This window comes from Fusarium vanettenii (assembly GCF_000151355.1).
Source record: "Fusarium vanettenii 77-13-4 chromosome 1 genomic scaffold NECHAsca_8_chr1_1_0, whole genome shotgun sequence".
In the NCBI taxonomy this organism is placed as follows: Eukaryota; Fungi; Ascomycota; class Sordariomycetes; order Hypocreales; family Nectriaceae; genus Fusarium; species Fusarium vanettenii.
In genome coordinates, this window is record NW_003315876.1 from 663,389 (window position 1) to 686,505 (window position 23,117).

Genomic DNA, 23,117 nt, shown 5'->3' on the forward strand with positions numbered 1-23,117 from the left:
AACTCAACAAATGACTTTAGCTTCACGCGTGGTGCTGTTTCACTCGAGGCACATCTAATCTCGGACATCCTTGGACAAGAGGAGATTAACAGCTTTGGACAACTCTCTGTTCAATCTTGTTTGCTTTTGCATCTCGTACAAGGCATCAAGGCCATCACCCCTAGGCTGCTCTCTTGGTCGGCGTCTCAGCGTGGTTGCTCGCAATCTTGGTGTTGCGAAAGTCAGCGTTCTGATCACCCTGCTCACCAGCTCTCTTTCCTCCTTGGCCCATGACTCCCTGCAAAGTCTGTGACAAGCTCTGTCCGCTTTTGGTGTCTTGACCACTGTTGTCATCCCCCTGACTACCGGCGGCGTTGCCGGACTTGGGCACTCGAGGCTGGTGCTGATCGTGGTGCGTCGCGTTTCTCCTCGTGGGCGTCCCGTCATAGTTGCTCGCCACCCGCGTGTCCTTGGTCTCATCTCCGGTACCAGACTCTGCAGTTGCCCCCGTACCAAATATGCTGCCCAGGATGGCACTGCCGGATGCACCGCTCGGCGACACGCCCTCGCGCGGTTTGGCCGTCATCTCGATGGAGGAGCGGACGTTTGAACCTCCGGCGCCGACGCCCCCGCCTACTCCCCCGCTGGGAAGCTTCTCCAGGGGCGCGGTAGACCCTTCACTCCTCTGGGGGTTGACGTGGCTCAGCTCGTGGCCGCCAGTTACAGCGTTACCCCCGATGCCTGCGCCCGAGAGGCCCTCGTCCCTCTTGGCCTGGGCTCGGTCCCTGCGCGCCTGCTCCTCGCTGACTTGGGGTTTGCTCCTGGACTTGTAGTAAATGCCGGCGCCGAGGAGGGCTACTCCTGCGCCGATGGGGACGGCGGCGGAACGTTGCTGGCTTGCGCCAAAGACCTGCTTCATGATTGTAGAATATGTGAGGTTATAGAATTATTAGAATTGTTGGAACTGTAAGATTTAGCAGATAGAATAATTAGACATGAATGAATGTTCAAAAGGCTTTCTACTGTCTCTGTTCGTGACGTCGTTGATAGAGTCGTCTACTCATCATGACAACATTGACGTGTAAGTCAGGTCCAGAAACAGCAACGTCAGAAACGGAAAACAAGCCAATTTCTCATTGTTTCTTTCAACTTGAGGTGAATAACAAGACATTGAACAATTATGATTACGATGAGGGCGTTAAATTGCGATTAAACTGTTCATCTTCTCATCGAGTTCCGATGGTCAACATGCTCATCTCGAATATCCATGACGGCTTGACAGACCCTTGATGAGACTCGGTCCTTCTTTACTCCGACCTTGGAGAAGCAAGTACCGAACCAGCACCTTATTGGTTGTCATCCTCATGCATGCATTCCCCCGGTTGCAGTGCTAAAAGGCGGAGCCGCGTTTTGGCGGATACTAGCGGGTGCTTCGGAGCCGCAAGCTAATGTACGGTGGTTCTTTTTTTCCCCTCATCTCACTTGGTGCATTAGGCTGTTTTGCAGGGGGTTGAGTGAAAAGCATGGGGAAAAGGGAGTTGAGGATGTTGTTGAAAGATGGACATGATCTTCATTGTGAAGTCATGGGGTTTCCAGAACGGGAACAGACTTGTTTCTTGATAGAAACTGAACTAACAAACAGAAGAGTTCTCGTATTGATAGAGAAAAAAGGTTGACTAGCTGGGCTCAAGGAGAAACAAAGACACCCTGGCATGCCTTGCTAAAACGGGCCGTCGAGAATTTGGAGAAGGTGCATTTCCAGTACGTAAAGTGCAGTCTTGGCTTGGCATCTCATTTATAGGCGGGCGTATTGAAGGCTCTGGGCTTTCTTGGAGAGGCTGTACATAACGTTACGCAAAATGCTACCCATATCAATCTGCAACCGGCACGCGCCATGATCGACCCATCAACGCACATCTTTCCAAGAGAGAGAAGCTCTGCCACGTCGTACACACTTTTGAGTGTGAATGTACTGTATATCCACAAAACGAGATGCGGATCCGAAGGTTTGCTTCTGGTTGAGAGCCAACCATGACCACGGAACACCATGTCCACATCAAGAGCCCGGGGAATTGGCATCAGTCCGGGGCCCCGATCAACAGATCCAAGAAAAACATGGGGTTGGTCTTTACTCTAGAGATCCTCTTCCCCAGATGTAGCCCCCCTTTGATCCAGAGCTGTTGAAGGGGTCATGCTTTGAGGTCAGCTGCTTCACCAAGCAAGCGTCTTTCTCTCTTGGCCTCCTCCACGTCTAGAATGCTTGTCCCCATGCCCTCCACACTGTCCATCCCCTCACAGAAAAAAGCTCCGTCAACGGCGCGTAGTGTAGACGACCAGGCTCTCGGTTGGCCGGAGGATGGATTCCGCCTTTGGTGTCTTCTTCCCCTTCTCGATCCCCAACAACGCCCATTCCTGGGGCCCCATGCACTCAATCCCCCCTCCGCATCCAGAACGACGGTGAGGCTTTAGGGCTGTTTTGTCTCCTCTGCTTGGTCGAATCCTCGTCGGGCGAAGGGATCGTGTGGGGAATTTCCTGGGGACTCCAACTTTTGACTAGTGTTCGTCCCCCGCAACCAGCGTTGGTCCACACACTCTATACGTACCTTTCATGGAGAAGATCGCTAGTCTGTATCCCCCTGTCCGTTGCCCTGATGAATCCTAGACACTGGGCTCAGGCCGGCACATGCTGCCCTTGACTCGTTACGGATGGACCGGCGGCGCCACCTTGTAGCAAAAGCTGTATGGTTACAGCGCGCCTGAACGGACATCCGGCGCTTGTGGAGAGGAGACAGACAAGAGATCGTCTTGGCTCCTCTTCCCCTAGTGGTGGAGATCTGGCTTAGTCTTTTCTTGGTACCACCATGAGAACTGGGGAAAAAGCAGACAGAGAGTCAGTGAGACTGGCCTGCTAATGCATGGGGGGGAGACCGGATCAAAGGGTGGCGCCCCTTGTTCCGTGCCAATCTGGGGGACCTGGTCCTTGGAAGGTCTTTTTTCTTCTTGCAGATGCCAATGGCCTGATATAAGTCTGGGGTTCACCTCGTTCCTCCTTCTTGACATTCTCGAATTGAGTCTCGACATTGACTGGTTTCATCAACTTTCTTCTTCTTCTTCTAGAGCAACATCAAGATACCCATCCCCATCCAAGAGGAAATCGATTCTTGACGCCTCCCCCTTTATCCTCCTCCCTTTTCCTCACCCACGAGAGGTCCATCCATCACTCTGGATACCATCACCACAATGGCCACCACCGAGCACACCGAGCAGCTCCACGAGAAGCACAACGGCATGAACGGCAACTATGACCCCGAGGCCCAGCGCATGGATGCCCTCAAGCAGTTCCGCTCTGCCGCCAGCGTCCAGATGAGCCCTGAGCTGTTCGAGAAGCTCTACCTCTCCCCCATGAATGAGGTCAAGGGAAACCTTCGACAGACCTTTGGCAACCCTACTCCCATGTACGCCCACTCGAGCTCCCAGTATAGCTTCAGAGTCACTGACAAAGATATAGCGCCCTTGTTGGCTTCCTTCTCGCCTTCACTCCCCTGACCTGCTGTCTCATGGGCTGGCGAGGCGCCGGCGGCAGCGGTGCTTCCGACAAGTGAGCCTCACACCTCCACCTCTCCTATATACCATACTAACAACAACATCAGCGCCGTCTACGTCTTCATGGGTGGTCTCCTCATGCTCGTCGGCGGTATCCTCGAGTGGGTTCTCGGAAACAGCTTCCCCGCCTGCGTCTTCTGCTCCTTCGGTGGCTTCTGGTTCTCCTACGGCGGTACCCTCATCCCTGCCTTTGGCACCTACGCCGCGTATGCCCCCGCCGATGCTGAGTCTGCCGCCGAGGGTCTCACCACCACGGGCTTCAACGCTAGTCTCGGTAAGCTTCTACATAAATCAAACGGTTATCGAGTGGTAAAGCTGACTAGAGTTATAGGTTTCTGGCTGCTGTTCATGGGTGTCTTGACCTTTGTCTTCCTCATCTGCTCGCTCCGCACCAACCTTGTCTTTGTCGCCATCTTCTTCAGCCTGTGGTTCTGCTTCATGCTCCTGACTGCTGCTTTCTGGACTCTGGCTCAGGACTTTACTGGCAAGGCCAAGCTTGCTCAGAAGCTGACTATTGTATGTGTTCCTGTTGCTGTGTATAGAGTGTATATAACTAACTTGTCATAGGCTGGTGGTGCTTGTGGTTTCGTCACCTGCATGTCTGGCTGGTACATCCTCATCGCCGTCCTCTTCGCCATCGTCGACTTCCCCATCCAGATCCCCGTCGGTGACCTGTCTACCGTCATCAAGGGCAAGAGCGAGAAGGAGCGCCAGGCTTAATTCCACTACACTCTGAAGAAGATGAAAAGGAGGTGAAGGGAGGCTCAACGAGAGCCTGTTTCCTTGTGGCGTTGTCGAAGGCGTTGCTCCAGTCAACGGTTGGATTGGGTGGTTTATTGTTGGAATCTCGGGCCTCTTGGGGAAATAAGAGGCATTAGCGAGCTTCTGTTTGAACTATATTTGATTATCGGATACTTGGTATTGACCAATGTAGCTTTTACTTGCAGCGGACAAAATCTAGTCGACATCAGGGACGTCCCCAGATGTGTTTGCTCTAATTACTATTCTCTTCTTGGTGTGGAATATCCATTTGTCTAGCGGAGGTGAGAGACCGAGATGTACACACGGGATGAACAGATTGAACCAACAACGCTCGACACAAAGCCAATGCGCCCAGAGATGCTTTGTACAGCAAGCATCAACCTCGTTGCAACACGTGTTGGGCGGTCCAGGCCGTCCCCCATTTGTTGCTAGCTTGTGCATGCAGGTTGCACCCATCGCTTACGAGCTTCGAGAACGTAGGGGGGCAAGCAACTTGTTTTGGGTGTCAACACGACTGGACAAGAAGAATTGTATACGCAAACCCCAATCCTTCAAGGCAACACACACTCAATGCTCGACGCTGCGGGCGCTCAAGGCGGTTGGCATCTGCAGATCTCCTCCTCCGGATCCCCGGCTTCGTGTTTGTATGGGCTGCAAACTGGCCATTCTTCCCCGCACAGAAACGAAGCTCAACCACCCCCCTGAACCTTGGGATCGGGGTTGGCCGCTTTGGGCATGCGACGCGCAAGGACTATCCCCGTCTGCCCCGGATCCGCAACCCAACATCTTGTCTCTTTCCCATGGGATCCTGATCTTGGAAAAAAGGCGGGGGAGAGATATTGGTGACGCAGAAAGCATCAGATTCAGGTTTGCCTGGTGTGCCGTATTTGCCTCTTTGCTGCCAACACAAGATAAGCGAACCTGCCAACATCTCTTGATAACTCCGAATGTCAGATCCACAATGAAACCAACAACACGCGTTTCCCCCGCAGTTTGCTACGCGGTGTTGGGGAAAAGAGGACTTCAACGCGTGTTTAGTCCGGCGGAAATATCCCCTTGGGCCGTTGCGCGATGCTTATCATCTAGATAAGCTCTGATCATCTAGACTATCGGATTTATTAGATTCTGTAAACCCGTTAAAATCTTGGAGAAGCATTTGACGGGAATATCACGTTGTGTCGCGTTGTTTCGGACATAAGAGTGCGCGACCGTGTCATTCACGGACAATCTACCGCCGAGGACTCATAAGGCCACTTACGACTGAGCAGAAATGGAGCTTTACTTATTTTGACACGACGGCAATACCGACACATTATTCTCAACCAAATATACAACACGAGTTCAATTCTTTTCCTTGCCCCCTGACGTGGCTGATATCATGTGCTGGTATCCCTGGCAATAGCACTAGCTGCATATTCAACCAATTCCGCGTCAGCAGCAAGTTCATCCCATATTAAATCAAGACCTAAAGCCCACATATTCATCCACTGAATCTATTCGGTCTCGGCTCAGGTGCTAGTTTAATTATGTGTTGGGGGTCGCAGCATACCACCCACTGAAGCCCTCAGAGAAGAAAAGGGGCTTCGGCGTGGGGAACCCAAAAAAAACTCTTTATTGGTCCTTAAGGCTTTCAGAAGTTTGGAATGCTTTGAGGTCGGTCGGTGAATATAATACTGATGTCTTGTTCTGCGAGCTGTGTCCTGGCGGCGCCTTGATACGGGTAGGAGGGAACCCACCTACTATTATCCAGCAACTTGCGTGACTGTATATCCAATAACGAGTGACTGAATTTCTACATGGCATGGATACACACTTTTTGCCTGTATGTGAAAGGAAACATCCCGTAGATCCTTCTGCTCGTGTGTATCACATCACCTGTCCTAAATGGCTCGAGGGTAATGAGGTTCGTGATATTTATAGATACTTAGCCTGAAGATGGAAATAGACCGCGCATGAGAGACTTGTGTTTAATTATACTTCGCCATAGTGGTCTATCAGGGAGCATGGGTAAGAGATGATTACATGCCACCCGAATTGGCCTCAGAACTGGTCTATCTGCCCGCAGGTTTCGTACGGCAGCGGTCAATAAATACTTTACCAGGAGTTTCAACTAATTTAAATGAGAGAAGCGAGATATGTCGCGGCTTGCCCTTCATCTAGGTGTAGATGAAGCTTTTCCTGGTGATCGTCCTCCCTAGAGTTACCAGTGTTCGTTTAGACACTCTGCATTCATGCCCGACTCGCGACACTCTGAGCTAATATATATATTTTAATTAAAACTCTTTCTCAACAGGCACGTACTTGAGCCTATACTTATGAGCACTTAAGCACACGTTGCCGTTGTTATCGTGTCTTGAATTTAATGCAGCCTATATCTTGAACTGTCCACTGCGAGGTCGAGTGTGAGAGATGGCTGGTGGGTATTTCAGGCACGCCCAACACAGCAGATGGCGATATAACACAAAGCACCTGCAAAGTTTGCTTTAGTTCCCTACGTCTATATTTGCACTTGTCTCGCGAACGATGTCCGTTGACTACCGTGTTTGGACCATCGCCCCCTCAACAGTGACACGGGGGGTTCAATCTGACATGGACATTGATGGTTTGTGAGACATAATTTTCTCGTCAAGATGCTTTTTAGCAATGATATACAAGACAAAAATATAGGAACAGTGTGGTTTGTCAAGCAAGTGTTTGCACCTCATTCCAACCAACAGTATGAGCCAGCCAGCGCAGGTGAGGAAGCAGAAGCAAAGCTTTATGTTGCTACTATGCTTTTTGAACTGATTGAACAACGGAACCACTTCTGAAAGCTGTAAAGCTCACGTGATAATGGATATTAAAAGGGCACTCTTCTCCTCGTCCTCTCACCTCGCCCCTCCATCGCATCCATTCCCTCACCAACGACGCCAGGGCCGGACCCCAGTCCCCTTATATATACACACTTGTATATATCTTTTCCAAAGGAAGAGCCAGGCCAGAAGCTGTTCGCGCTCTCGAAACCTCGGCCCATGGAGCCTAGTGTTGACCTCCCTTACACTCTCGCACGTCTGCCAGTACGCGAAGGGATGCTGCCTTGGAAAGATTTTTCGAACACCAAAACGCGATTCTTGAACGACAATCCACCATGATCGAGTCATCTCTGGCTCGGAACGAACAAACCATTCGACAGTATCAGACATTCCTTAATACACAACAAGGAACGATTGGCTGAATTATAATCTACCGGTCAATAAAAATAATCTTACGCTCTCTTAAGTCGACAGAAACCCGCATCACTATGCTGTACAGGTTCGGGTGATAACCCGGAAAGAATGCGAGCCATGTTGTAGGCTTTCCCAGGTCGTCTGCCCATGGAGCATCGACACACACAGGATTGGGTACCGCGAAACAAGCGGACTCTTCAGCGTGGAAAACTCGATGATATATACGTTTACAAGTCCCTCAAACTCTCAGACATGCTATTAGTTTCACTCGCAGCCTTTCTGAGTTCTCTTGTCCGACAACTTGAAGAAGGTTGAAGCTGTTGACCTGGCCCTATCTGTCTTGCCACAACCCAAAGGCAGAGTTGAGGAACGTAACAAGCAATATTCAGTCATGCATGGGTTCAGGATATATTTATATACACCACGACATGGAAATATCCCGCCAGCGTCAGAAATTGGCCACTCAACCGATGAGTGTCTAGAGCATCGCCTTCCGGCCGCTTTCACCTGGGGGGCTGTGGCACAAATCACTCTCATGGAGATGATCACGACTTCGACCAAAGATCCAAGCCGGATCCTTCGAACAGGCTTGGAAGTGGACTGTGATATATATAGTCAGGCACCATCTATGACCTACAGCCCAAACACCGGAGACGTGGCCAACGCGGAGCACCAAAGCGCTGGAGAAGACGTTAGAGAACCAAGATTCACCGCGACGCTCGGGGATGAGGTTGCTCTCTATATGAAACAAGCCATGGGCCCGACACACGTTCTTGAGGCCGAAATAACTCTTCATGGCCGAGTATGCTATTGAGTCGAGCATACCACGCAGTTTCTGAGTGACACAGACTCTCTCAAGGGTTTCCCTAATGGCAACCACCAAAAAGGACAACAGCTATGAAGAAAGGATTACGTTGCCTCGCCTGCTGAAAGGGTACATAGACTTTCGAGCTTTTCCCCGACGTAATGTTGTGTGCGTCGGCCAGGACAAATTCCAAGTCGAGCCACTTGTGTATACCCTGGTTCAACAGCCTATATAGAACTACAAAGGCAGCTTTCCTCGAAATGCGCCAGGAATACATCAACAAATCCTTGGCATGCCTTCATAAGAATCCTTCGGTTTCAGTCCCACGCACCCAATGGGTAGCAGTCGACTGGATCCATTGGGAACTGAATGCTCCAGACTACCAGCTGGGCTTTGGTGTTCTTCCGCCATGAGGAGATGAGTTCTCCTAGGGGATACCGAGGACAGTTGAAGAAGCCACGCATGAGACAGTGATCCTACCATGCGGACATGTATTTGGGAGATGCTGTGCCCAATGGGTGGTGAGGGAATCTCCTTTTCCTGCCAGAGGTAAGTGCAGCCGGGACGTCACAAGTCGGTCATGGAAGCCCACACTATCGACAAGTTTCCCGATGACGAAAGCGACAAAGCTATTGTCGACGGCGTTCAAACTCTGAGGCTCCGGATGATCGGGCAGTATATATAGTTGGTCTCTCCAGCCAGATGAGCATAGTAACCACGATCAACATATAGCGACTTTCTGGCCTGAGAGGCTTCCACCGATCATTGACCTATTCGGTCTGGATCAAAACATCGGGCTCAGTCGATTGGCGAATTTGTCCTTGAAAGACAAATGATCCTATTCCAATGCCTTAACATCATGGTAGAAGACGTTCTTGGACAAGTCTGAAGCCCGAAGGCCTCTCGCGAAGGACAAATCAACGTGCCACCTTCTGGCTTTTCCGCCCTGAGTGTACCCCTCGCAGACAAGACCTTGAATGGCCTTGTCACATATGTATCTTGCCAATTTTAGCTTGTGCCAGGAAACGACCATCAACCGAGGCCATCTATATATAATCACTATATCACCACCTCGAGGCCACCGTCGATACGATCCCTCCCTATATTGAACCATATCGGTTTCACTTTTGGCGCATAACATACAGTTTCTACCATGAGGCAGCGTTCCAAAGGATGTCTCTTGATGACAGTGACCTCTTTGGACAGTACGTAGATGGGGGAATGGCTTCGCCTTACTTAGCTTTCTAAAGGCGCTACCTCCCATCGTCTGCAGCTTCCGTCAAGCTTTTATCGATACTAAAGCCTCCAGACGGAATGCAAATGGGAGGGTGCAAACAGACATCTACCTGACCAGATATATACAATTGCTGGATGCCACCAAATTACGACATCCCGTGGACACGAGCGACGACCAGCTCCCTAACAGACATTTTGAGCTATCTCATTCTGGTCTTTCAAAAAAGGAACAGTATAGCAACAACGCACCCTTTGAGGCTTTTTTGTGTGCCATGAGTGCCCATAAAGGGACCAAAAGAAGAAGGATGAGAAGTCCATGGGGTGGAAACACCTCAGTGAAGCCCGGCCCGCAGCTTTCTTCTTCTCTGTGCTGATAGGCCTGAATCTGGAGAAAGAGAGACTTTGGCTCAATAAATGAACCAGGAAGACGCAGTCGATCCCATTAACGAGGATGGTCAAGAGGCAAAGACTGCAACCGAGAGATAGTGGTCTTGGTCGACGGAGACTGACCGACAGCCATCAGTTGTCGCGGGTGAATGCAGTCCTTGACGTTGCCGCCAATGTTCAAGGCTCACTCGCAGGGACCGCTTTCCTGATTATAAATTTCTTATTGTTGATGAGAGCGTGGAATCACAAACTACTCGTCATGTATCACTCGGTCGACGAACTTCAATCTGCCCCACCAACAGATGGCTACCAAGGTAGACCAGGGCATTACTGCTTGCTCCAGCTACGGCGCTGAACGAGGACTATTTCGATAGACACCTCATACGACAAGAGACCGATCCTGAGGAGTCTGAAGGCCGCTCCTCAACTGATCAATCCTGTCGACCTCGCCTTGGCCGCCCATCACCCCAAGGAGATATTCCATCTCAAGCAGCTATATGTCAAAAATTCTATCAGCGTTTTAGATAGGGTGGACAAGAGTTAGCACCGACGTCTACCTGGCGGCGCCTCTGCTCGGTTCGCCACCCCTGACCCGGGCGACGAGTCCGATCACCACTGAGAGCGGGATATTCTCGCTATTGCCACCAAGAAGACTGACTGATAAGTCTTGGTCTCGTAAACTATACATCTGCTGGTAAAATAGCTATGCTGTCTAATATTTAGGATAGTTAAGTGCATATTTGCAGCAAACCATTCTCAACATTTCCCCAGCCCGTTTCATAGTACCTACCCTTCGAACTGCCCGCCGAGTTCGACTTTGGGAAGTATATTTGGGGCACACACGGCGCCGAATGGGCCGCCATCCAAGAGGCAGGGCGGTTCCAGGATGAGCTTCGTTTCTCCTAGGGGTATAACCCTTAGAATAAGAGATAGTAATCCAAGGCAAAGGAAAGCCTTAATTAATCAGTCATCTAAACTACATTAAGGTTCGCCAAAGCGTTTGCTTAAATGTGTTGAGAGTCGTCCATAAATTTGGCAATGGCCTCTTTGGATGTTCTGCTTTCCATCACGCGACGTCTTTACCTTTGCCACGCACTTTGCGTTTTTTCAGGAACTTGTAGACTGCTCGTAAAGCTCCAAAAACAATGACATAAAACATGGCTATCTCCAAGATTCTCTTAAGAGGGCCCTGAACATATGGAGCGGGTATTGTGCTGCGAATGATATGAGATTTGGGGACCGTTTATGCAGCATTCCAGAGCATTGTACCGACACTGCATCTACATGCTGAATGCTAATATGATTCTTATAATCTAATAAGTGGATTAGTATCAGTCTTTATCAGCTTTACTCGAGAATTGACGCTATTTGCTATATGCGCCCTATTATTGCAGTGCCATGATCGGACGCAGGAGGGTCTAGGTTGGAACCACTATTCATCCACAAATAAAGGGACCATATGATACGACATGCAACGCATATTAAGAATCGAAATCTCTCCTTGTTTGATCGAAGGGAGCTTGCAGTCCGTATCCCATTTGCCACGGGGCGGCGGTCAAGGGGGAGTGAACAGCGCATCGTCATGCAATACAAGTCAAGCAACACGAAGGCATTCGCGAATACAATCTGACAGACGATGAGATCTGCATTCGGGGTATATAATGGATCCTTATCCAAGTGGTATTGGCTGATCAAAGCCTCTATGTACAATTACCACAGTCTACAAAGTATATACACGGGAACAACCACCCCATCCACATGAGTCGTAACTCAAACTAACTGGCCCAGCCAGCTTAGTATTCAACATCAGCGTGATAGTTGTTGGTAGTAAACACAGCATTGGTACCCTCAAAAGGCTCAGTACCAGCACCCACGCTCTGCAGGATCTGGGAGCTGCTGACGCCGTGGTTGTCGACGAGATAGTCGGTGAAATCTGCCAGGTCGCCGCAGAAGTTGTTGACGTCTGACTCGGCTACGAAGCTGAAGACAGTCATCTGGTTGTTCTTTCCTTGATACAGCTTCCATGAGGTACCGGCGAGCTCGACGGTTGCGACGGGTGATCCGTCGTTGCTGATCGGTCCAGCTCCTCCCAGAGCTGACAGCCAGATCATGAACTCGTACTCGGCGTCTCCTGACTCTGTAGAACTCGTAAAGAGGTCGTACGCAACGTTGGCAATGATTCCATCGCCAGTATAAGTCCAGTCCCAAGCCGAAGGAATGCTCGAAACCTCCCCGAGAGTCTTCTTCTCAATCTCAACAACAGCGTTGGGATACGACTTGACCTGCCCCTGACCACCGGTCCAGGACCACTCGACGGACCAGGCGATGCTGCCGTCGCTCTGCTCGCCGCTGTTGGTGGTGCACTGCTCCCCAGACTCGGCATTGTCCTTGCCCCAGAGGTTGTTGTAGATGGTGTAGGCTCCCGCCGTCTCGGAATCCCACTGGCCGCAGAACTGGCCGCGGGGAATCAGGCGGGTTGGTGAGGCAGCGGCTAGACCGGCTAGAGCTGCGACGATGGCGGACTTCATGGTTGATTATTAGAGAGTGTAGATGAGTGAATGAGTGGTATGATGTAAGAATCACAAGGAATGAATGAGAGTAAAAGAACAGTAATGAAAATGAATACAATAAAGAATGTTTGTTACTACAAAGATCTACATTGCCAACTCTGACATTTTATCACTTTTATCCCCCTTTGAGAAACCGCCCCTTGATGGATTATCTGTAGATTATCTGCTCAGATGACGTTCGAGGTGGTTTGTTCCTCTCGCTATATACAGATGATGAACCCCGGGTCAATTGAGTTTTCGCTCCATTCGGAGCCGTCACCGAACGAGGCCGGCCGGGATCAGCGGCCGGAGAAGGTGGGGCCAGCGGCCGAGGTCCGGGGTGCGAATGGCATGACTGAGAGGGTCCTTAATAAAGCTGACGGTGGACGTGGTGTGATTTGTTTCTTGGTTCTTTGTTTCGTGTTTGGGTATCGTCTTGTTCTCCCAAGTCTGTAACAACCGTGAGCAGTTTTGAACATCATGAGAAGATGACTCTACCGTACGACCTGTAACACGTTTGTTTCGCTGCCAGAGCGAGCCCTGCCTACCAGGCCACGCAGGCCCCGATGTTGTTCGGACCTCTTCCTCCCCCCTTGTCCTTCTTGTCAGCATGCATCATCCGACGCCCGCAGCCTGCCAAGAACGCCGTCTCGTTGAGTGACCCAACCCCCTGGGCTCTCGATCTTTGTCCATGTCACATACGGATAGACAAGGCTGCTCCGAAAATTCCGGGAGTCCGGGCTGGCAGACGGAACTATTTCGATTTTGGCCCATGCAAGGAGCGGGAGTGTCCGTCATCCACTTTGAAAGGACACTGTGAGGGGATTCCCTTCTTTTACCAGCCATGATGATGCTCTACACACGCCTCTGTGGTGCATCTCAGATAGCCTGACTAGTGTACGGTCTAATCTAGACCATCGGAGTTGATTCCCAGATCCCCGATCAGGGGTGAGATGTCCCCAAGAATGCAAGAGATGCAACACCGGTCGAGTGTGGTGCAGCGGCGAGCCCGGCACACGCCCTCCTCCTCCTCCCCAACCTGTGTCAACCAAGATTTAGTTCATCTTGATACTACCTAGCGTAGGGCGCACATGGGGATTGGCAACTATCTCCGTCGTACTAGTTAGTTTGTCCATGTTCCCGCAAAATGTCGCGCAGTTACATCCCGTCCTCGTGGTAAAGGATACGAAAAAGAACTCCTCTATGTTGCATTAGAAAATGTCTCTACAAGGTTCATCTGTACAAATCCTGCGTGGATTTTTTTTCCACTCATATTGGACCCGACTGGCTGGTCTAGGCCCTGTATTAATCTCCACGCTGGGGAACCGGGCATTTTAAATAAAACGACATGTCAACTTTTCGTCGGGTTCGCGACGGATGAATCCAGCCAACGAGAGAGGCTGGATCGAGGCCGACGGCTCGGGTCGCTGCGCTAGCGCTCGAGAGGTTGCATCACTCACTGTAACAGAAGCCTTTACCATTGCCCCCAGGGCATCTTCATAGACAGTTTCCCCAGAAGAGAAACCCTCATGTAAGCCTCATCGCGTGAGGTCTCAGTTGAGAGATACACAAAAAAAAAACTCTTGGGTCTGAACCCTTCATTCTGGTTCCTCAACAAAGGACCCTGCATCAAATTGGAACACAACCCAGACCGTGAAAGAACTCCTCCGCCAAGACTCCAAAGACATGAGGCACGAACTGTCAGATCTCGACCAGGCGGTGCAAGTCAAATGGACATTCCAGGTCGCGGAGTCGGTTTGACGCAGGGGCATGGGGTCTTTCTCGAAGAACCAGCGTCAAACACCACACGACTAACCGGCGGGCGCGCGTGGCATCGACGAGTCCCATTGTCTTGGGACCGATAACCCCCCCCCTCTTCTCCAATGTTCCTGTTCCTGGAATGCGAGGGGGTGAAGGCACTGGCCACGTCGCAAGTCTGGAGTACGAGTACTCGGGAAATGGAACCCCCTCCATCCATCTAATGCGAAAGGCTGTAAAGGGATGTCAAGAGAGACTCTTAATCAGATCAACCTTTGTAAGCTTTGGATCCTGTTTCTCGGTTCTGTCGCGCTTTGACACATCTCAGCTGAATACCATCGCAACTTATGCCCCGAATAATTTGGGAAAACGAAAAGAGGGCTGGGACGGAACTACTCCGATACAGGGGATTAACTCAGGTACCTGCAGGACATTTCATGATTAAAGTTTACAGTTGTCTTGAACGCTGTAAGCGAACATTTCCCGACACGAAGTTATAGTGGATAAATGATATCCGCATCGTCTCCGTAAAGTCCGTTGTCAGCTTGTCATGGGAAACTTGCCTTGGGAGTGGCGAGATGTTACAGGTCACTACCGTAGTTGGCAACTATCGACGATTTTGAGTTCCCATGATCCAAGAGTTTGGCCGCCGGCGGCATGAACTGCCAAGACAGGTAATGTTGATGTCTCACTTCCTTGAACCTGACTGGCTGGACGAAGACCCAGGTACCTGGGATTCGACCCTCGGTAAACTAGCTGGCAGCATTGCCTCATCAGCTGAGTTGGTTCGAGCATCATGTCATGTTACAGGTCTCTTGCAATGACGTTGAGCATCGGAGTCATGCATCCGAGGGCAGCATAATCCTAAATGGGACGCCCGTATCTAACGATGATCGGCAACTCTCGAAACGGTTTAGAGAGATCTAAAGACTCGATACGCGTAACAGCAAGTGACATTCGTGCTACAAACGGTTGTGAATAGTTACAAGGCCGTTTGACTTAGAGTGCTTCAAGATCTGACTTGGTTTCTCTCAAGTCGAGAGACTATAGAAACTCTAACATGAGAGTTTAACGTTCGCCCTACCTCCTAGGGAAAACAGGTTGGCCGTTTAGTCTTGGCTTTACCCGAGTCATGATTGTTGACCAGCAAGAGCCCCGTGGCCATCAGTTACCGGCTCCTAGTATGGTTCCCCGAGGCTAATTTAGCAACGCCAGATCTGTGTGAATGCCGACGCTAGCATCGCCCATCCCGAACGCCATCCGCTATCGTTGACTCCTCCGGCGCTAAATACATCATCGCTTACAACCAGTGGGCAGGGATCTGAATAGTCAAGTTGGTGAATGACTCTCCAAAAACCCCCCTACCGCCAGTATTGTGAGGGTCTACTCTGGGGCATCGACTCAAAAGTTGACACTTCCAGACGCCCCAGCCAGAATCCATGAGGCGACCCTGGGGGTACTCTCCGGCTGCCAAACTCCCTCTGCAGCTCCCGATATTTAGCCCTCCCAGCCAGTCGGAACCGTTTCAGCTCGACTAGGACATCCTTCATAGCCTCAAGGTTGGTCCGGGTCGGCGTTTCGATAGTCGGGGGCATTACCGCCATGCACCACGCTGTGTGAAATACCAAGGCTGAGGGGGGTATCCCCGCGAGTGTCTGTTCAGGTGTCGCCGGTCCGATATGATCGCGGATGTGGTGCTCCAACACCAACCTCCTATACTCACTTACGACAGAGTTGCCACTCACCTTGGGGCCAATCCATACCTGTACCTTGGTAAGCTGCTCATCCAACGAGACGTCTGCACTCAGGTATTCGGGTTCGTGTCGGACCGACTCGTCCTCAGGTTGACTAGGTTGACTGGGCAGACTGGAATTCAGGGTCTGGCTGATCATGGAGGATGGTCTCGGAAGCTGCGGTTGAACATCATCGTCAAAGAAACTGAAGCCTTTATCCCCCGAGTTCAACAATTCCTCAGCATCCAAGTCCTCGGCCATGGAGAAACCCTCCTCGAATGGATCAGGCTCAAACTCGAGCCGCAAATGTCTCAGACCAACCAGCGTGCAAGGTCCTCGGCGTGATTGAGTATCCGAGATGATTCGCTCCTGGATCGACAACAACTTCAAAAAGTTGACGAGTTTACTGATCAATGGGCCGCAAGACCTCCGCGGGATTCTCGTCAGAGTCAAGGACGTCAAGCGTGGGTTTGTGTCTGGAACTAGGGCCTGAGGAAAGGCCTTCTCGGACCGTGGTAGTATAGAGGTCTCGGCGGTATATAGGCGAGCCATGGTAGAGAGACCATCAATCTCCAGCGTCGGGATCTGCGTGACGACCGAGTGATGCAGCCTTACAGCCCGCAAGTTCGACGATAACACGGGCCGTAGCGTGTGCACGTACAAGTATCCATACAACTTTGCTGTCCTCGACCAGGCTCGTGCACTGGCCTTTGAAGGCGGGACCAGGGGCATTGAATCACAGCTGAATTGCTGCAAGTGTCCACGGCCGAGTGTGAGCAACTTCCGAATCCCGAGCGACGAGATTTGGTTGTCGGTTAGGTTCAGATGTGTCAGGCCTCGAGAGGACTGGAAACTGACCGAGGCGGAATAGGGATCCTCGCCTAGGAGGCCCCTACACACACCATCTGCCGAGTCGGGTTGGACGGGGCCTCTCCCGTCCAACCTCTTGAGCTGGTCTTCCTGCGGCAGGGCATCATGGGGATCATATGATGGTGCATCAACAAGATGTCGCTCGGGATGATCAAAAGAACCACTCCAAGGTGACTCCACCACACGGATCCAACTTCCGTAGTCTGGCGTGACCCTCCCGAATTCCAGCTTGCCCTCAACGTCAAAGTGCGCGTCGGAGCGCAGATCTGTCGGGTACAGGCACCGGGAGCCGAGAAACTCGAGTGCATGATCCGTCAGTTTGTTGTTGCCGAGATCAAGGCTCCACAGGCGCGTCTCAAACTGAGTGGTCAGGGCCTCGAGCGCGGCATCATCAACCTCCTTGTGCCGTACTTTCAGCACTCGCAGCTCCGGCAACAGGTCCCGCTGTAAGAACGGCCGGACGGAGCCTGGGGTGCCAGAGATGTCAAGGTACGCCAGCCCGCGAAGGCATTCGTATGACACAAACTTGGTGGGAAGCGGGATCGGACAGTCTGCCATGCTCAACAGCAGGACATGCCGCTCAGTGTGCATAAACTCAGCCGGGTTCAAATCTTGGCGTCCATCAATCAGAAAGCAGGACAGATTTGGCAAGGTCTTGACGGCTTCCCTAAGGCTATTGTTGGGGTTCCTACCCATGTTGAATGAATAGAGACCCCCAGCCATCCGCACATCAAAGACGCTCACAAGGCTCTTAGTCTCAGGCCTCATGCGGCCGAGTTGGCCAAAGACAGAGTTGAGCAGCCATCCAAGGCCTAGAACCGTCAGCAACAGGTCGGCTTCCTTTGACAAAGCCACAGAACGAGGCTCTGCAGCATCAGGCTCGTAACTTGCCATCTTCAGAGTCTACGCCAACATCTCTCCCCGACTGCGCAACATCCCTCCATAGACGTGGGGCAAACATGTCCCAGAAGCGACGGTTGACGCGGCACAGGGCGGCATAGTCACGAGGCGAGATGTACGGCGCCACAAGGCGGAGCCAGTCAACGGAGACGGCTTCCTGGTAGGAAGGAAGCGAAGCCATGAATCGCGTGTGTATGCGCTCTTTTTTTTTTTAGATGAAAGTTTGCCCGGGTAACAAAGAAAGGGACCTTTTCCGAAAATGCACGGCAACTTGAGGCCTGAATGGCCCCCGCTCCGATAATGGTGCCACCAACAAGCAAACAACCAGAGAAGAGGGGGGGCTGGGGGCGGCACGTGCCTGAGTGAATAGGCTGTAATAGACTCAAGAGAATAATGAAGCTCCGCTGCTCAGCTGTTGATGAATATCGCGTCGTCGGCTGAAGTGGAGGATGGTTTTCGGATGATGAAGGTGGAGGGATTGGCAGACATTGGAGCCTAGGCCTGCTACGCACAGTCCTCTTTGTGAGCCTCCACCTCCGCCAACGCCAAGGGCATCCAGACTGGGATGAAGACGACGACACCGAAAAGGCCAGTAAATGATATTCATTAAGCGACAATCAAGAATGATAAATCACGATAATAGTAGCTCTACTATATAGACTAAGTTCTTAGTGTAGTTTGACAACTCAGAGGCCCCCATACTGTAGGTAGTTCGCAGCTGGTGATGGGGGCATCCCCCAACACCCACCATCTTGCCTTTACTGCGTCATGATGCAACGCTCCATCTGGCCCTGATCGCCCTAGGATCGTGACACTTCCCCAAGATCTCTCTATTCCAAGTTGATCGCCAAGTAAGTTTCTCCGGCAGGCTACACAGCATCTCTCTCCACTATATCTCGCCTACATTTCTTCTTTCATATCTATCACATCTCACAGGAACAGAAGCAATTGTCAATCGTACTGTACTACCTGACCTTCTCCGCACGGCGTACGTCGATCACCATTCATGCCAGGCGCTGAAAACGGTCATGTCGTCTTTTCTTTTTTCTTCCAGGCCACTTTCTTTTTTCCCACTCCTCTGTTTTTAGCTGCGTCACTGCCACTATCATAACTGACGGTTCTGCTGTGCAACCATCCACTCTAGCGCGTGGCTTTTTTACTCAGATACGGATCTCCCTCGAACCCCTCCGTATTCGCTACAGGTACGAGCTGGGATGGGTTGAGGAACCAACAGCAAAAACATGTTTGTATCACGGCATTTGTTTCTTACGTTCATTTTGCCGAGGGAAATCAAGAGAGTTTCGGCAGTGGGATAAACTCTATCTGATCACCCGTTACAAAAAGTCCACTTGCCGTGCCGGGGAAAAAACGTTGACAAAGGATCCAAGCTGAAGCCATTCCCGCTAGTCTCCCGTCGCAGGCGAGCGCCAATCCTCCAAAGAGGCAAGGCTCGACAGACCCTCTTTGCCATAGGCGTCTTGGCTCCGTTGACCACTCTGGGGACTCGGTCGGAAGCTGAACTGATCGCCGAGGGAGGCTGAATGAATGGATGAACCTGTTCTGTCGTTGGTGTTGGTTCGAGCATTGATGGCTTCAAATTGTGGACACTGTTCAATTCCCCAGAATAGATAAACGCATTTTCCCCAAAGCAAAGAAGACAAGCCCGTCATCTGTGTGTCTGTGCCCCTGGATCATTTACATGCTGTGTTAGGTTCCAGAGCCTTCTTCCGAATCAACATCGTTACACAAGCCTCGTCTCATCTCGTCCCATTCCATCCAACACACCCACCACCACAGTCTCGCATTGGACGTCAGTCAGTCTGAGTAAACATGGCTTGAGACTGGGACTGGACCCCTCTCTCCAGCTCAACAATAGCAGCCAGGATAGACCCCTCTCCCTCGCACACAACTCACACACAGGGTCCACGGCCCTGTGTCAGCCCTCTTTCTCAGCCCCCAATCGACAAGCACTCCTCACTTTTTCATCACATACACTCTTGCTTCTCTCAGATAATACAAATCGAAAGCGTTGGATCAAGACAGATGCAATGCAATACTACTAATGAGCCCCTAACGTCTGCAGATCCTCGCTCATTCCCCTTATCAGCACCACCGTTCAGCCCCATAAGGCCAACTCTTGGCATTCCCCCAGTTCCATCGTCGACTGGTCTGATTTACGCACTTGGTACCAAAAACTAAAAGCCATGATGAGCGAGTGAGCGAGCGGACGAGCCCATCGCCATTTCCACTCTGCCCTCCTTATGCAATCTCCGCCATTCTGCATGCCTCGACCTGTGCATCAGCCTGCAGTTATGCATATCCTGCCACCTATAGCACATGTTGACCTTTTTCTTTTCCTCAACGGGCGGCGGCGGGTGAGAAGGGGAGAAGGGGAGGGGCCCCTTGTCTCCCATCCCACATGCTCTCACTCTCCACCACGGCCCGCAGAGCATGCGAGACAGTCGACCAGACCATCCGTCGGCCATTGTTTTGTCCCTCGAGCTAGTCTTGACTGGAGTCCTCGACTGCTTTCTCCACTGCAGCCAATTAGTAGAGGTGGTCTACATTCCTCGCGTCGACATTGGTCGAGGCGAAGACGCAAAAGACGCCATTGACATTCCCTCACTATCAGAACAGCAAAACAGACAGACGCGCACTTTTCACTAGACCAATCTCTCTCGTCGATTGACATTCTCTTAGTCAAACGCCATGTTTTCGCCTCCCAGATGGTCACCGACCAACAGCAGATTTGTGCAACGTATCGACACGGCCAGTCACTTGTCAGATCCCGAAACTCATCGCGCACCTCTCTCCCACCAAAACCCAGCGCAGTGGAATACCTACCGCTTGGCTGCATCTCACAGAAGAAACGAGTCCGTGTGTGCCCTCAAAACTCCAGGCCCCGGCGCCGGACTGGCTTGGTCTGGTCTGCTTTAAAGTGGTCCCGTTTGACTCGCGGATCGACGGTTCCTCGCCCGAGATCTGAGACAGTATGGGGTCTCCATTGTAAGCGAGTATCCTCGCCCGTCAATGATATGCTGGGAACCCAAGCCGCAACTCGGTGGCTCAATGTGCGTCAGGCTCCTTTCTTCTTCCAATCAGAGGCTTGGTTTCTTCAACCTCGCGTCTATCATATTTGATATCGTTTGCCTCATGTCGCCACGTCCCCTCTTGGAATAGGTAGCCAGTCTAGAGTCCAATGCCAGCGTTGCCAAACTACCACAAGTCATGATGCTAGCAGGTTGTCTTCGTTCCTGTCTCCCTTGGTCTCTCTAGTCCACTTGGCCACCAAATCTGCCTTGGTCATCCATTCACCATCGTCACATCTCCGCGCCATAACTCCACGTCAATCATCCACTCGACGCCACCTTCATCACGTATTGCCTACTATCATCATGTCACAACGTCTCAGAGTCCTCTTCAAGCATTGGAAAGTAAATGGTGAAAATGATTCATCTTTTTTGAAATACTAACTGGGCTTTCCTTTGCTCACTCCAATGCCCACCACCTCATCTCCTCTGAGCTAATCCATCATCAAGAATGTGGAATACAGCCGTGACAAAAACCCAACAAAAACTTAACAGAAATGATTCCTTTCGTGTGACACCGGTACAGAACCCCCGTGAAAAAACGCCTCGACACCGCCGTTAATGGACTTGGTTGTGTGTGTGTACAACAAATCATGCAAACCAAAAAAAACAATCCCTTACCGCCTCTTCTCAAGTCAAAATCGTACAACCATTACAGCTTCAATCCTCTCGTCGTCTCTTTCCTCGTCGTTGGTCTTCCCAATGGAGCCTCTTGCTTGAGCCACGCATTACTGTGCTGCTTGTGGCGTCGACATGACGGCCAGGCCGCAGATGCTATAAGCCTCTCGTCTCTTTTCCCAGCTCCGCTTCCTATGTCGAAAATGTTGAATGTGAATGTGTGTGGCCAAATATGTAAGTAGGTGTGTGTGCGTGCATGTCTCCAAGCGGATGGTGCGGGTGTGTTGTGCTGTATGTCTCATCTGAGCGTCTCCACTCGCTCCTCTCGACTGTCTTGTTTTCTCGCAGGTGGCGAGGGTGCAGTTCCTTCAAGCAAGGTACCCGGCGAGGATGAGTCCATGTGTTCTGCTCAGTACTCGGGGTCCCGCTTCTCGGCCTTGGCCTTTGACGGTGCTCGTCGCTTCCTGCTGCGCTCCTCCTGCTCGATCACAGGAACTGCAGCTGGGATGAACTCAACTCCACGGTTACGGCTATTGGGTCGCGCGTGCAGCTTGCGGTGGTTGTTGAGGTTGTCCTGGCGGTTGAACTGGTCCTTTCCGCAGAACTCGCAAGAGAAGCGGTTGGGGCCTTCACCGTGAAAACTGTCAAGTTGGTTAGCCACTGTTTGAGGCTCATCACAAGGGAGGTAGTACTCACGTTTGCTTGTGACGCTTGAGGTGCTCGTTGCGTCGGAACGCCTTGTGGCAACCAGGGTAATCACACTTGCACATCGCCCTTCGGACAACATCAACTTGTGCGGATTCGGGCTTGTCAGATCGCTTCCGTGATGATCGAATCTGGGCACGCTGAAGCTCTGTGGTCTTTCGCTGAATCTCGTGCACCATCATCTTTCGCTGAGCACGCATGCGGTTGGGCGAGTTGGGGTCATGCAGAGAATAAGCACCAAGCGGTGACTGGGAGTGTCGGTCAAGCTCAAAAGACTCAAATTCGTTCGAGAGCTGCTTGTTGGGGAAGAAGGAGATGGGGCTATCGTTGGCGCAGGACCAGGATGAGGCGGTGTCGGCAGCTTCAGAGCCTGATAGGCTCTGAGTGGGTGTCATCATGAAAGAGGCTCCCATGGATGTCTCCGGAGAGTATCCATACATGCCAAAAGAATTGGATGGTGTCAATGATCCCATGGAGCCTTGGTGAGCCATGTTCATCTCAAGCATCTGCTCATAATCGAAGCCCATATGCTCTCGCTTGATGGGAGTATTGGGAAGACCATCTGAGAAAGGCATATGCTCATGCTCTGTCTTGATAGGGCCAAAGAGGAACTTGCCCATCGAGGATGAAGGAGGAGTCAGCTCAGCTCGTTGCGAGGACGCGCTGTAGGGGCCGTCGAATTCCATAGTGCCGAATTCATGAGGAGTAGACCGTCGAGATGTAGGCGTGAAGGGGTCATAGGCGGATGAGGCGGATGAGAAGCTAGTCGAGGTTGAAGGGCAGGACATGGGTTGGCTGCATAGGCTGAAGCTGTCGTCCATGTCGAACCGGAAATCCGACTCGAACTGCATCTTGATGATGATAAAAGGGAGTGTGGGTGAAGGATTAAATGATAGAAAGAGGAGTGTTGGAATAGG

At 51.4% G+C, this 23,117-nt stretch overlaps 5 protein-coding genes across 5 annotated transcripts; 1 reads left to right on the forward strand and 4 right to left on the reverse strand.

Annotated features, from left to right (window-relative positions):
- Nucleotides 1-376: 376 nt before the first annotated feature.
- Nucleotides 377-898, reverse strand: NECHADRAFT_29414 (uncharacterized protein; the record flags this gene model as incomplete). Its single annotated transcript, XM_003049777.1, has 2 exons — nt 377-448; nt 542-898. Coding segments are annotated over 2 exons (429 nt in total), but the record flags the coding sequence as incomplete, so codon positions are not given.
- A 2,163-nt stretch (nt 899-3,061) lies between these two features.
- NECHADRAFT_65150 (uncharacterized protein) lies at nt 3,062-4,551 on the forward strand. The gene is made up of 5 exons (XM_003049573.1): nt 3,062-3,434; nt 3,488-3,577; nt 3,630-3,856; nt 3,914-4,098; nt 4,150-4,551. The coding sequence occupies exons 1-5, from the start codon at nt 3,220-3,222 to the stop codon at nt 4,300-4,302; spliced, it is 870 nt and encodes a 289-aa protein (XP_003049619.1). The 5' UTR covers nt 3,062-3,219; the 3' UTR covers nt 4,303-4,551.
- Nucleotides 4,552-11,771: 7,220 nt separating this feature from the next.
- On the reverse strand, nt 11,772-12,506 carry NECHADRAFT_29778 (glycoside hydrolase family 12; the record flags this gene model as incomplete). The annotated part of the gene is made up of 1 exon (XM_003049778.1): nt 11,772-12,506. One exon carries the CDS (start codon nt 12,504-12,506, stop codon nt 11,772-11,774), a length of 735 nt encoding a protein of 244 aa, XP_003049824.1.
- A 3,140-nt stretch (nt 12,507-15,646) lies between these two features.
- On the reverse strand, nt 15,647-17,969 carry NECHADRAFT_30392 (uncharacterized protein; the record flags this gene model as incomplete). Its single annotated transcript, XM_003049779.1, has 3 exons — nt 15,647-15,814; nt 16,031-17,728; nt 17,802-17,969. 3 exons carry the CDS (start codon nt 17,967-17,969, stop codon nt 15,647-15,649), a joined length of 2,034 nt encoding a protein of 677 aa, XP_003049825.1.
- A 3,935-nt stretch (nt 17,970-21,904) lies between these two features.
- NECHADRAFT_89702 (uncharacterized protein) lies at nt 21,905-23,021 on the reverse strand (the record flags this gene model as incomplete). Its single annotated transcript, XM_003049780.1, has 2 exons — nt 21,905-22,136; nt 22,192-23,021. 2 exons carry the CDS (start codon nt 23,019-23,021, stop codon nt 21,905-21,907), a joined length of 1,062 nt encoding a protein of 353 aa, XP_003049826.1.
- Between the last annotated feature and the right edge of the window lie 96 nt (nt 23,022-23,117).